Genomic DNA, 12851 nt, shown 5'->3' on the forward strand with positions numbered 1-12851 from the left:
CATCATATAAGTTTATCAAGTTGGTCAAGCATGACTTCACCTCCATAAAGCCATGCTGACTACACTTGATGATTTTCTTGTCTTTAAATGTGCCTGCAAATGGTGTGCAGGGTTAGCTGCTCCATCACCTTCCCAGGGATCGAGGTGAGCTGACCAGCCTGTAGTTCCCCAGGTTCTCCTTCTTACCCTTCTTTAAGATAGGAGTGACATTTGCTTTACTGCAGTCCTCAGGCACCTCTCCCAGACACCATGATTGATCCAAGATTATTGAATGCAGCCTCGCAATGACATCTGTCATCTCCCTTAGCACTTGTGGGTACATCCCATCACAACCCATGGACTTAAGTATGTCCAGTTCACATAAGTATTCTCCAACCTAATCTTCGTTTACCAGGGGAATGTCTTCCTTGCTCCAGACTTTTTCTTTGGATGCTGGGGCCTGGAATTCCTAAAGGCTGTTCTTGCTAGTAGAGACTGAGGCAAAGAAGGCATTCAGTACTTCAACCTCTTCTGTGTCCTGTGTAACCAGGTCTCCCATCTTCTGAGCAGTGGGCCTGCATTTCCCGAGTCATCTTTTTGTTGCCTGCGTACATCTAGAAGCCCTTCTTGTTGCCTTTGACATTGCTCGCCGGGTTCAATTCCATTTGGGCTTTAGCTCACCATGTTGAGGTCCTGGAGAGGAGCTCCAGGAGGAGAGTTTCATGATACTTCCTTGAAGGTGATTGTTTTAATTCTGGGTACTTTAACTGAAAATTTTATGGGGGTCTACAGGACTAGTCATAAGTTTTGTGATTAAGTCTCTAAGGTTACATGCTAAAAAGAATAAATCATATGATTTTGAGTACTAAAACCTCAGTCATTACCAGTATTTCTTCACCAGTAAATGTTCAAGGGTGATGGTAAGTGCTATAAGGCAAGTGCAGAAGAATCTGGCTGTCAGTATGATGATTGTTGTTGTTGTTGTTGGGTTTCAGGTCAGTCAACTGTTCCAAATAAAATGCAGCATTCAACTACAAGTCTGCTAGCATTGTAAATATAAAAATTTTAGGAAATGTCACATCAAATGTCATCTTCAATTCTCGTTTCAGAACGGAGACAGAAATTTTCTACTATTCCATTGCACTGCAGCAACTTTCTCATGTTTAGCAAGGCAGTAACTAGGCTCCTTGTTCATGGACTGCAAGGACTAGGTTGTTGATATGTTGCTAAATAAATTGAGGAGAGCTTTTCTTGCAGTAATGAAATGGACAATCTGAGTCTGAATTGTTCCTGTTTTCTTCTTGAAGATTGCAGTGTGTCTTGTTGAGATTACAGAAATACTGTCACTTAAAGTGGTTACCTTGTATGTAAATAGGGAGGTAGTGGTAATACAAGCACACTTCTGGAAACTGGCAGGTATTCTGTGAGCATGATTTAAGACTTTGCAGTCATCTTTCAGACATCATTCAGGGTAACATGATTTTTTAATACAAATGGTCATAACTTCAAGAGAAACTTCTGACAATGTTTTCCTTCCATCTGTACCATTTGTTCTTGCATGTTCTATTAACAATGACTTTTAGCTGTGTCACGCTTAATCAGTGATACTGCAGTCTTTGTTGTGATTTTGCCAGAGCTTATGCTTAATTAAATTTTTGCGTATAACAGTGCTTCAGTAACTTTTCGCAGTCAGAGGTTCTTGGAAGTTTAGTTCATGTTTAGAGTTAGGGTTAGCATACTTAGATTCCCTCCTCCTCATTTTTCCTTATAACTCTTTCTTAGCTGATGTTTTTCCAAGGACTGTGTCTCCTTTTCAGGCAAATATGTGCAGTTCATAATGCCTTTGTCCTGTTAGCAGGAGAACTTTCTTTTCCGTTGCTGATTTCAGAAGCGTGTTGTTCTTAAGCTGGGATTCTGCTTCCTCAGAGTAGCTTAAATGAAAAAAGAATGCTTTGAAGGTGTTGTCTCCTGTTGGTCTGAAACACGTTCTTGAAGATTAAGCATCTTACAAGTTTATGGACTTCAGAACCATCCGTCCAATATACATCCGTCCCTATGTCCCTACATAGGGTAGCTGTATGATATGTTGGTATAGTTGAGAATACTATTGAGACTGTATTACGCTGTAATATGATGTCTTTGCTCTGTAGTGTGTCCACTTGTATGGCTTCTGTAGTGGTGAAAAATCTGGGAAGAGGAGCTCTGTGAAGAGAAATGCTTAACATTGGAAATAAAAGGGAAGGGGTTGTAGCAAAAAACTTAAAATGCCTTGCTTTCTGCTCAGAGCTGACTACTAAAATTAAAGTGGTATTAAAGATGTAGCAGCTGCTGTCAAAAGCAGCTGAGATTTTACAGTACACTATTTCAAGACCTTGTCCTCACCTCCATAAGAGTAAGACAGATGTGTGTGCTATTACATAGGTGTTCTTAGTGTCCACGGTCTTTTGAGATCTCCTGTCAACAGCTTGAGTATATGCATGAAGAGCACTGGGAATCTGGGCTTTATGTTCCAGCCAGAGTTGCTCCATAAAGTCAAGACTATTTGACTGTGAGTAACAGATAGAGAAATTAATAGACAGCAGCTGCATTTAACTGTCAAAGTGCTGTTAATTTGAGCACTTAACATTTGGGGGAAGAATTTTGTGGAATGGATTTTTTTGTTTGTTTTTCATCTGTAAAACTTTAAAATCAGTCTACAAAACGACTGTAAAGAAAAATGGAAGATACTTTTCAAGCTATTTGTGGAGTCATTCAAAAAACAAGTCATAATTATGGCAATTGTAATGGCACTGTTTGTCTACTTAGTTAACATGCGTTTTGGTTTTAAAAAAAACATGCAAGCCAAAGACAGAAGTCAGGGCCTTCTCCCAAAATACTGTTTTGTAGGTATATGTAGATCAGTCCTTCTCTGCCAAACCTGTAGTTACACACTGATGGTCTCAGTTTGATACTTCAGCAAACATTTATATGTGGTTCTGGTTCCTCTGTGGGGATGAGTGTCAAGCAGGCAAATAGTAATCCTGTGTAATCAGACTCTATTGTCTGTGGCAGAATTGGAGTACAAAGACTAATTTTCAAGACATGCAAATTTAATTTGAAAATTTAAGCTCAGGTTTTCATAGCATTCTGAAAATCATAAAGTTAAAGATATCTAAATTGATGTGTGCACTTGAATAAGTTTTCTGGGTTTTTTTAATATGTTGCTGTCCAGGTGTTTGTGAATGTGCACACCTAGAATGTGATTTTAAAACAGAAGAATCAATGTCTAATGATTGACTTGATACAAGTTCTGTTTTGTGTAAAATGTATAAAGCTGGGTTTTTTCTCACTTTGTCATTTCAGATTTGTCCAATATGTGCAGCATTACCTGGAGGGGATCCGAATCATGTCACAGATGACTTTGCAGCTCATCTTACACTGGAACACAGAGCTCCTAGAGATTTAATATCCTTTCCAAGTTGAGGCAAAGAGGCTAGACTGTTTCATCTTGTAGCCATGATGACTTGTTTTGATTTTTATAGTAAAAACCAAAACGGTTCATTTGCTAGTTTAAAAAACTATAAATACCAGATTGTGAACAGACTGTAGGTATACTTGACAGTGCTTTTTGCTCTAACAGCAGAAACATTTAAAGAAACTTTGACACTGAGATGTTTTTCTGCTTCCACTATGGTTTATCCTGCCTGATCATTAGTCTTGATGTATCCAGATTCAGTAGTCTGCTGTAAGTATTTGTGACATGAAGATGATGATCCGAGGGTGATTTGAGCTGAGCTGGTCTTGACGAATGATTTTAAACTTGCCTAACTACTTTTAACGCCATATTTTAATAACATACTTTCATAGGTTTACTGACATTTGGTAATTAGCAGCAGGTTACGCAGATGTATCTGTGCTTGATGTCTGAAGAGCTGGAACTATTGGAGTTTTTTAATCCTTGTTCTAGGAATATTTTTCTTTTTTAACACACACACACACCCTGGATTAACTAATGAAATGGTTTTTTGTTTGGGCTTTTTATTTAATAACATGCAGGCTATGCAACCTACCTAGAGTAAGTAATCTCTCTGAAGTATTCCTTTGTCTCATTTAAACAGACAAAAGGACTGCATTATTACCTTGATAGTGGCTTTTTTGTTTAAAGATTTTTAAAAAGGGGGAAAAAAAAGTCTTAAGTCCTAGCAACTGGAGTAAAAAAAAAAGTCCAAGCCCAAGCAACTGGAGCTTGTTATGCTAACAGAAGGGAGACAGCATTTAAGAAGGTGGCTCCTTTTCAGTTATGATTGTGTCTGGTTGCGTTTAAGTTTGTTAGTGTTACCATGATTTAGGGTCAGGACAGACTAAATGCACATGTTAAATACTACACAATAATTGGGTCAGTGTAAAGGACTTTGGGCGTTTATTGGTTCTGTGAATGTGTAACTAATGATGCAAAGAACACTACAAAGTTAGATAAAAGCAGTTATCTCTACTTCACCTTTCTGTGTAGACAGGAATGGAGCTCTCGGCAGTTGGGAGGAGCAGGGTGCTGAGTGTGGTGGCTCTGGCCATGTGAGCTTGGTCCCAGATGTCCAGGGAGGTCTTCCACAGTCAGGTGTCCCCCAAGGCAGAGTTGTGCTGTCCTCTCTTTTGGGTGGAGGTGGGTTGGGATTGATGAGGGGAGAGCATCTTCCAGACCACTGAATCTTTCCTGGCCTTTGGATGTCTCCGAGACGTTGCTTGATGACTGGTGTAGTGAGTCACTGAGCAATTTTTCTCATAGCAGTTTAGTTCTGCTCTTTCCACCAATTACGAAGTCTTTCATAGCCCCTGCCTAATACGCTTTTTCTAACAAAATATACATCCCTAGTAACTACATAGCAATGTACCAAAGGTCTAACTGTGTGCCTCCAACATTGGTTTAACTGCTCTGTAGGCCAGGAAGTTTAAATTTTCCCAGTTAGAGTGAAATTAATTTCCTACTGAAATGAACAAGATGTCTGATTAGAGTTCATGTTTCTGCAGCTTTTTCTCCCCCTCCAGTATCAGAGATAGCACAAGATGACTTTTGATTTGGGAATGTCTGAGCTAGAAAAATCAATCTTTTCAAATGTGGAGTAAGGCTTCAATGTCAGCCATCCCAAAATGGATCTTTCTTGGATATATTTCGGGAATACGTTGTCCATGACTCGGCATTAAAGACAATGCATGTAGAATTTTCTGTTTGTACACTATTGCTTCAGTGATCAGTGTTGTCAAGTCTACAAAACCTGATAAGTGTATCCTGAAGTGGCTATTCTATGTTTGGCTGTACATCATGTCTAGCAACAGGCAGGTCTAAAGTAGGAAAAAAGGGAGAGGAGATGCCCTTTTTCATGCAGGGTCTGACAGCATAGGAGAGAATAACTGTCAAAGTCAGGGACCTGTTAGAAAGCTGCTCTCTGATACTGTTATATTGCTGTTCTAAACATCTTCATAGGAAGTTAAAGCTGTACAGAACAACTCTCCATGCTCTGTAACAACCTTCATGTACAAAAAGGAGATAGAAGGCTCTTTGCTTGCACTTCTTATAGAGTGAAGATTTCTCTTACAGTTTGATGTAAGTTTTTATTGTTGGGGCTGCTAGAGTTCTGAGGAGTGGTGTCATCTTCCAAGTATTGATTAGACATGTGTGATTTATTTTGGGTTTGGTGGGGTTTTTTTCTTAAGTTGTCCCAGAAGGCTGCATGTGTTTCTTCTTATGAACCATGTGCAGCCATTGCAAGATATGTCCTTTATTCCTGCAGTTGGGGGACAACTCTTTAAAGCCCAGTTTCTTACTTTAGCAGGAGAATACTTGGGAAATTATGAAATATAGCTTTTCAGCATCAATTATAGAAATAGTTCGTGCATGGCTATTCGGTTTACCTGTTTGTCACAAGTTAAGGTTTACAAAGGTTTTTCTTACTCTAGCATAGCAGGTAAGACTTGGGTGCATGCTTAGCTAGTATTTAAAAAATGATGTTTATCTCGAAACATGTTAAAAACTGCAGTTAGGAAAGTTACCCCATAGTCCTGTGTCTGCTTGGAAAATCCCCAGATACTGGCCTTTTCTATCAGGTCTAGTTATGAAAAGCTTGTCAAACTGCATGGGGGCAGTCATCCATCTAATACAGTATCTTGTCTCCAGCAGCTTTCAGTTTTAGCACACTCAGAGGTGCAAGGCACTCTGTGCTAGGCAAAGTGTGTTCTGTGCTAGGGGGGATTTTCCTCTTACACCCTAGATGTTAAGTGTTTTACACTGTAGCATAACTAATAGGTTTGAAAGAGGCAAACATTCTGTAAAATCTTTTTGTAATAGCCAGAAGTTCTTTCTTGCCGTGAGAAGTCTAGTAATTTCTTTCAGTCTTAAATTCTTGACCTCCATGACATCCTGAGGTTCTGCACCATAATTGTTTTTTATGAAAAGTACATTGGACACTACTCTTACACAGAGTAAGATACCATACAAGTGGTAAGCATACTATTATAAAAAAAAAAATCATGGGAGATAGGAGGATCTAAGCTAAAAGTCTAATAACAGTAAAATCAAATATTCAAGCCTATGCTATTTCATTTTGCACTAGTGAATTATACTAGAGTTTTTTTTAAATAAAAGGAAGCCTTATCTGGACTGTCTTATAGGAATCAATGTTAACAATTTTATGACAAAAATAATCTTTAAATAATTTGTTGATTGTCCCTGAATTTATGTGAGAAAACATATAAAAGGTGTGACTTGAAATATAAGCATCTGATATGGAGAAGTGGGGGAAAATGAAAGGCGTTGTTGTCATAACTGGAATTGGTGGTATTTCTTTGCCTAAAAGAAGAAAGGTGAAACAAAGTGGTGTGATGAAAGTGCTGAATACTCTGGAAACCTACAATTTCTTAAGTATTGAAGTGATGAAATTTCTTGGATAAAAGCATGAAGTACAAAAGTCAAAAGGAATACAGTAATTATTATGTACTTTAGATAGGAATGGCAATAAACTTTTCTATTCTTTTCAATACTTAGCATAAGAATTGGGGAGGGAGAATAAAATCCCTGTGTCTCTGTAATAAGCTTGGATGAACATGTATTTGTCAAAGTTTTCAGATTACTGAGTAGAAAACTTTGATCTAAAAAAACCCTAAGAAATTAATGCTGATGTTTCTTCATCATCATAAGCTGGAGAAATATATGGAGTTTGGTGTATACAGCACTGGGTATCTTGAGTTCAGATCAGTAAGACTGACTTGCACCATAGCTACAGTGTACCTTAGCTTTGCTTCTGAAGCTGAATCGTTATTTTATGAATGAACAGTGTGCACTTGAGTATTTCACCCATCAAATGTCCTTGTCATTTTAATACTCAATGCCAAACAGTTCTATTTTCTTAACTTCTTGGTTACGATGAATCCAGTGGTGTTCGGCATGTACGTAGGATGTTCCACCCAGGCCGGGGTTTGGGAGGCCCCCGTGCACGTAGATCAAACATGCACTTTACTACTAGTTCCCCTGGTGGGCTTTCATCTTCTCAGAGTTCATATTCTCCAAGCAATAGAGAAGCCATGGATCCTATAGCTGGTAAGAGCTGTAACCATGAATTTTACCCCAGTGTCCTTCTTTTACACAGGGAAAGTAGAATTCAAGATGGTAGTAGTTCCCCTGCTTTGTGTTGTTACGAAGCTGCATGTATATGCTCCACCATGCAAGTGTGCTTGATGGCTGCTTGCAGGTGAGTGGTGTGCTTGGCTGGTTTTTCACAGGGCCTGTGCATGGAGATGCTGAAGCTGTAACCACTGCCTGTAGCTTGTGCTTTTAATTCTAAACAGTGTAAGGCTTATTTCCAAACCTAATCTATGCACAGGTGTTGTGTATTTTTACAAGTGATTGTGTCCAACTTCCATCACCTACTTCAGTATACCTCATTTTAATTTGCCATGTGGATAAAGGTGTTTATGGAGGAGAGTATCTATCTCAGTGAAGATGAAATTAGCTGAATTTGAGTATTAATGGACCTTTGAGTATTAATGGACTTGCTAATATCACAGATTTTTTTTTTTAAGGTGTACTTGTAAATTCTTTTATAAATGTACTGTTGCAAGTATTTGCAGTGTATTTTGGTCAAGTTTAGAAAAACTGAAGGGGGGAATGTGTCTCATTTTCAACACCAGAAAATAATGAAGATGTGTCCTTAGGTTTCCCAGGAATAACTTGTTTGGCGTATGTTTAGTTTGATGTGAAAATAACTTTAACAGGAAAGTAAAAATAGAGAATGAAGACAATTCTGAAAACAAATATAACTTTCTCTAAGGGGAAAAATCTAAACATTTTTATGTGGTGGTCTTTGACCATGCCAGCGTAAGTGTCAGCGAAACCTCAGAACTTCTGCCATAATCCACCTTTACTTCAGATGCCAAGAAGACATAATGCTTTAACTGGAGCTTCATACTATCACGTTGTGACTTCTTCAGAGGGAGGTAGTCAGCCAATGTAATGAGGCATTGCCCCTTGAAAGGGGAGGGGTGGCTCCACTGCCTGCCTTAATCATCCCCTTGCCTGCCTTCTACTGGCTCTGGTGCTCTCCTGGCCTGCTGTGACCTGATTTAACCCATTAAACTAGCTGGGAAGAAGTACCCAGACAAGAAAATAAGTTAAGTGAGGTCACAGGAGGGTCTGAAAAGGACTAGAGTTTGTTCAAGGAGGGAGGATGTTTGTGAAGCCTCCAGTGCAGGAAGACCTTGTCTTTCTCTTACAAGGGCAGCTCGTTCAGCTCAGTTAAATGTTGAGTGGCTGCTGAGGTTTGTTTCCAGCTTCACAAGGCCTTCCCACTTGGCAGCATTAAATATGGGATAAAATGGCATTCTTCTGAATCTTTTCTTTTTTGGTGCAAGCTGTGTGTCTGCATTTAGAGTTCAGATGCACACTGAACTGTTGTGCAGCTTATACCAAAGCTCTGTCTTGAGCTCACATCTGCTTCCAAAATACTGTTTTGCCATACTCTAACTTACACTTTAATTTATAGTGAGAATAAATACATGTAAATCTTGTCTGGAAGTTTGATATGTGTTCCCCATTACTGGAGTGATAAATAGGAAAGACCACCAGAATTTTTCTGTTTAAAATAAATGAAGTTTATAGCATCTGTTACATATTTTACTCTCCCCCCACCCTGCCCCAGCATTTCTCGTCATTACAATGGAATTAAAAGGTATTTAATCTTGGTATTGCTGTCAGTGCTGGTAAAAATAACTTGACCATCCTGATTTCTTGACATGGAAAACAACTGCATTTTGCTTTATTGCCTGAAAGAAAGCCTTATTTAGAAGGATTATATTTTGTTAATGCAATGGAAGGAAAATTGTCATGACATGTATAGTAACTTTGTAATGTAGAGGTGAGGGTCAGAAGCAATATTGTCCCCTACTTCCTCTGCCCTTGCATCAACTACAGCAAGCAGGTGATATAAGAAGTACCTTCTACACAAGGTGTAGAACAGATTCCACAGTAATGCACTGAGCAGTAATTTGTTGCTATATTTATTTCAAAAAATTCTTTGTGGATGAAACTTGCTGTAAACATTCTATCCCTCTGAATTGGAAGACGTAAGGACAGAGGTTTTTTTAATTGCTAGTCCTTCTGTTTACTTCTGGCAGAAATAAATTAATACAGCAAAAATGCTTGACCCCTCACGTTTTGATGTGAGGCAATACTTTAATATGTTTTCTTAACTAAATATTTTTTATTAAATGTTTGAAGCAACACCACAATATTTCTCTTTGCTGCAGCACAGCTTCCGTCTGTGATATTGGGATGGTGAAGCCTGTGTTTTGAGGGAACTTGTGTTGAGAGGAAAATAAAAACCACCAATCAAAGCCAAAATGAAGCAGTTTTAGCCAGTTGCTATTTTGACTTTAAGTTTCACAGAATTGCTGCAGAGGACATAATTTGCCAGGCATCCCTGTAGTTTGGCTCTCCCATTATTTTGAAGACATTAAACTTTGACTTCTTATTTGGATAAATCTGCATAAGTGAGTCTTAATCTTCCTAGCCCTTTGAGACATTGCTAGGACTTTTTTCAAGAGCTTCATGGGCTCTTCAGCATTATTTGTTCTTTGATTTTATTGATTGAAAAAAGGACTTGAATGCACTAGAATTCAGGATGTATTCATTATATTGTGTAATGCTCACTTAAGATCTTTCATCACAGAAACTTTATCTTCTCTGGCAGAGCTTTTATCTCAGCTATCGGGCGTGAGGCGTTCTGCAGGAGGACAGCTCAACTCCTCTGGCCCTTCTGCTTCTCAGTTACAGCAGCTGCAGATGCAACTGCAGTTGGAACGACAACATGCACAGGCAGCAAGACAACAACTGGAGACTGCACGCAATGCAACTAGGCGCACCAACACGATCAATCTCAACACCACTATGACACAATCTACAACAACAACCAACACATCTAACACAGAAAACAGTCAGCAGACTATCCAGAATTCCCAGTTTCTTCTTACAAGGTAACTTGTTCTGTGTATTTACTTATATTTACATTTTACCATTTCTGTTTGCCTTAGTCCTGATAGACACATATAGACCTCAATGGAACTGAACTGTTTGGAGTTGGGCACATACCCTAGTAAAGCAGTGTCTGATCAAATATATCCCAGAGTTAACAAGCTAATTAATCATACAGAATATATTCACAGTAGACATCAACAGTGGTCACAGAATGTGTAATACACAAAACTTGCTTCATCTAGATGTCTAGCGTGAAAGTAAAACTGGTAATTTAATATCCAGGAGTAGAATTTATATCTGGCCCGAAGGGAATTAGTCTGCTTTTGGAAAGCCAACTCCAGGAGCTGACTGCAGAAACAATCCTGTGGTTGTCTAGTGTTTGCAAAAAGGAGAAGCAATGTCACAAGTGCACTGTGCTTTTTTTGCTGCACCTAGGAAAGTGTTCAAAGGACTTGAGTATGGATTTCTGCAAACCTTGAAAAAGAGGCTGGGTTTGAGTTTTGGCTGAATAAGTTAATTGTGACTCCAGGCAGGGGACTTCTGCCAGATCCTTCAAGTTTATAGCCAGCATACTGTGCTTTTGTTTGCATTTGTAACATCTTCTCAAACCTGCTGCCTGTCTGCTCCTGTAAGCCATGGGTAAACATTATTTGCTGCACCTCAACTTCAAGAGGAACAAAAGGAGTATTTCTTAACGAAATTGTGCTTGTTTCCCCTACTACTTCCAACAAAACAAGTGCATTTCCAGTGATACAAGCATATAGACTTGAGCTGTAATGGAGAGGGAGTGAGTCAAAAGATAGTATTGTTTAACAGGAAATTAGTAACAGGTGAAGGTTGAATAGGGGTGCTTATACAGTTATTTCTGAGACTGGATAACAAAACAAATAGAGGATGTCTTTTTACAGAATACTTACCTGGTGTAGAAATTATACTTAGATCCCAGGGTTATTTTAAAGAGGAGTCACCCACTATGTCATTCCAGTTCTTTTAGAAGGTTGCCTATTGATGTGAAATAAAAATGTTGTCCACATCTCCTCTGCCACACCCCCCATACATACTCTTGTTTGTCTGTTTGGTATTGTGAAAGAGCGTGGGCCTTTTAACAGCTTACGTGTCAGGAAACCTGGATTAGAGTCAATCTGATTTTTATCCAAGTGCAAAATAATACCATGTAGCATCTTTCAAACTCATTATTATTTGAGAAACTTTATTGAAGTACCTTCAAGTGCCACAGATTGCAACTCTCAGAGTTGGAGTGAGTAATTTCCTAGCCTATGAGGGCATGCACTATAACTTAGGAGAAGTGGTGGAATGAGCATTGTATAGTGCTTTGGGAATCCCTAGGTTTTACACATGCAGTAATGGGGCTTGTGGCATATGTGAATTTAGAAGTTGACCTAGGAACAAAAAAGCCACATAACTAGAGTCTAGGAAATCAACAGCCCTCCCTAAAAAGACTCCTGAATACCAGAAAACCTCACAAATAGTTTTTTATTTTCCTCTACCTTGAGGTGACACTTGGAATGCTGTTGTAGCAACAGGGAAAGGGTGGTTTTGTTAAATGCATGCCTGTTGTACTGAGGTGTTGGAGGTTGCCAGAGCTGTATGAGTCGAAGGGCAAGCAGAACTACACTGAAGGAGTGGTTTTCGAGTGCCTTTCAGTGCCTGTCAGAGGTGTTGTCAGTGAAATGAGGCTTGACCAACTGCCTGTCTTCTCTTCCCTTGCTGCTGTGCAGGTTGAATGATCCGAAGATGTCGGAAGCAGAGCGTCAGTCAATGGAAAGCGAACGGGCAGACTGCAGCCTGTTTGTTCAGGAGCTTCTACTGTCCACTTTGATGCGGGAAGAAAGTTCCTCCTCAGATGAGGATGAGCGGGGGGAGATTGCAGATTTTGGTGCTATGGGCTGTGTAGATATTATGCCTCTAGATGTTGCTTTAGAAAACCTAAATTTGAAAGAGAGTAATAAAGGAAACGAGCCTCCTCCACCTCCTCTTTGATGACATCCCACTTTGCAGACAGTGTCCTCTGTGCTGTATTTGCCAATGAAAGTGGACAACAACTATCTTGGGTTTGTTTTGGTGATTGTAATTTCAGGTCTGTCACTCTTGTTACATTGTGTACATTCAAAAGAAAGAGAGAAAAGATATATATGATAATCATTTCCACTTAACTAATTTTTACTTCTAGCAGGTAAATGTAGGTTGCAGTGCAGAGCAAAAAGCTCTGTGTCCTGTACCTTGACATGCAAAAGGCTCTCCTAATACTCCACATTCAAACTGAAGAGGAAAAACAAAGAAAAATCTCTAATGAAGCTGCTGTGTGTATTTATGAATATTAATGAATAAAAACTGCTTGGATGGTTTACCTTAA

General features: G+C 39.1%; 1 protein-coding gene across 3 annotated transcripts in view; it reads left to right on the forward strand.

Annotated features, from left to right (window-relative positions):
- Positions 1 to 12851, forward strand: part of KCMF1 (potassium channel modulatory factor 1) — a 54072-nt gene extending 41221 nt beyond the window's left edge. For 2 of the 3 annotated variants that reach the window (XM_069776357.1, XM_069776355.1), the window contains 4 exons: positions 3322 to 3423; positions 7372 to 7546; positions 10194 to 10476; positions 12217 to 12851. In XM_069776357.1, the coding sequence (XP_069632458.1) occupies positions 3322 to 3423; positions 7372 to 7546; positions 10194 to 10476; positions 12217 to 12478 (822 nt within the window). In that variant the 3' untranslated portion in view covers positions 12479 to 12851. Of the gene's footprint in view, positions 1 to 3321; positions 3424 to 7360; positions 7547 to 10193; positions 10477 to 12216 lie in introns of all 3 variants that reach the window. The other variant, XM_069776356.1, reaches the window with a different exon arrangement.

Source organism: Haliaeetus albicilla, chromosome Z, assembly GCF_947461875.1.
Source record: "Haliaeetus albicilla chromosome Z, bHalAlb1.1, whole genome shotgun sequence".
NCBI lineage: Eukaryota > Metazoa > Chordata > Aves > Accipitriformes > Accipitridae > Haliaeetus > Haliaeetus albicilla.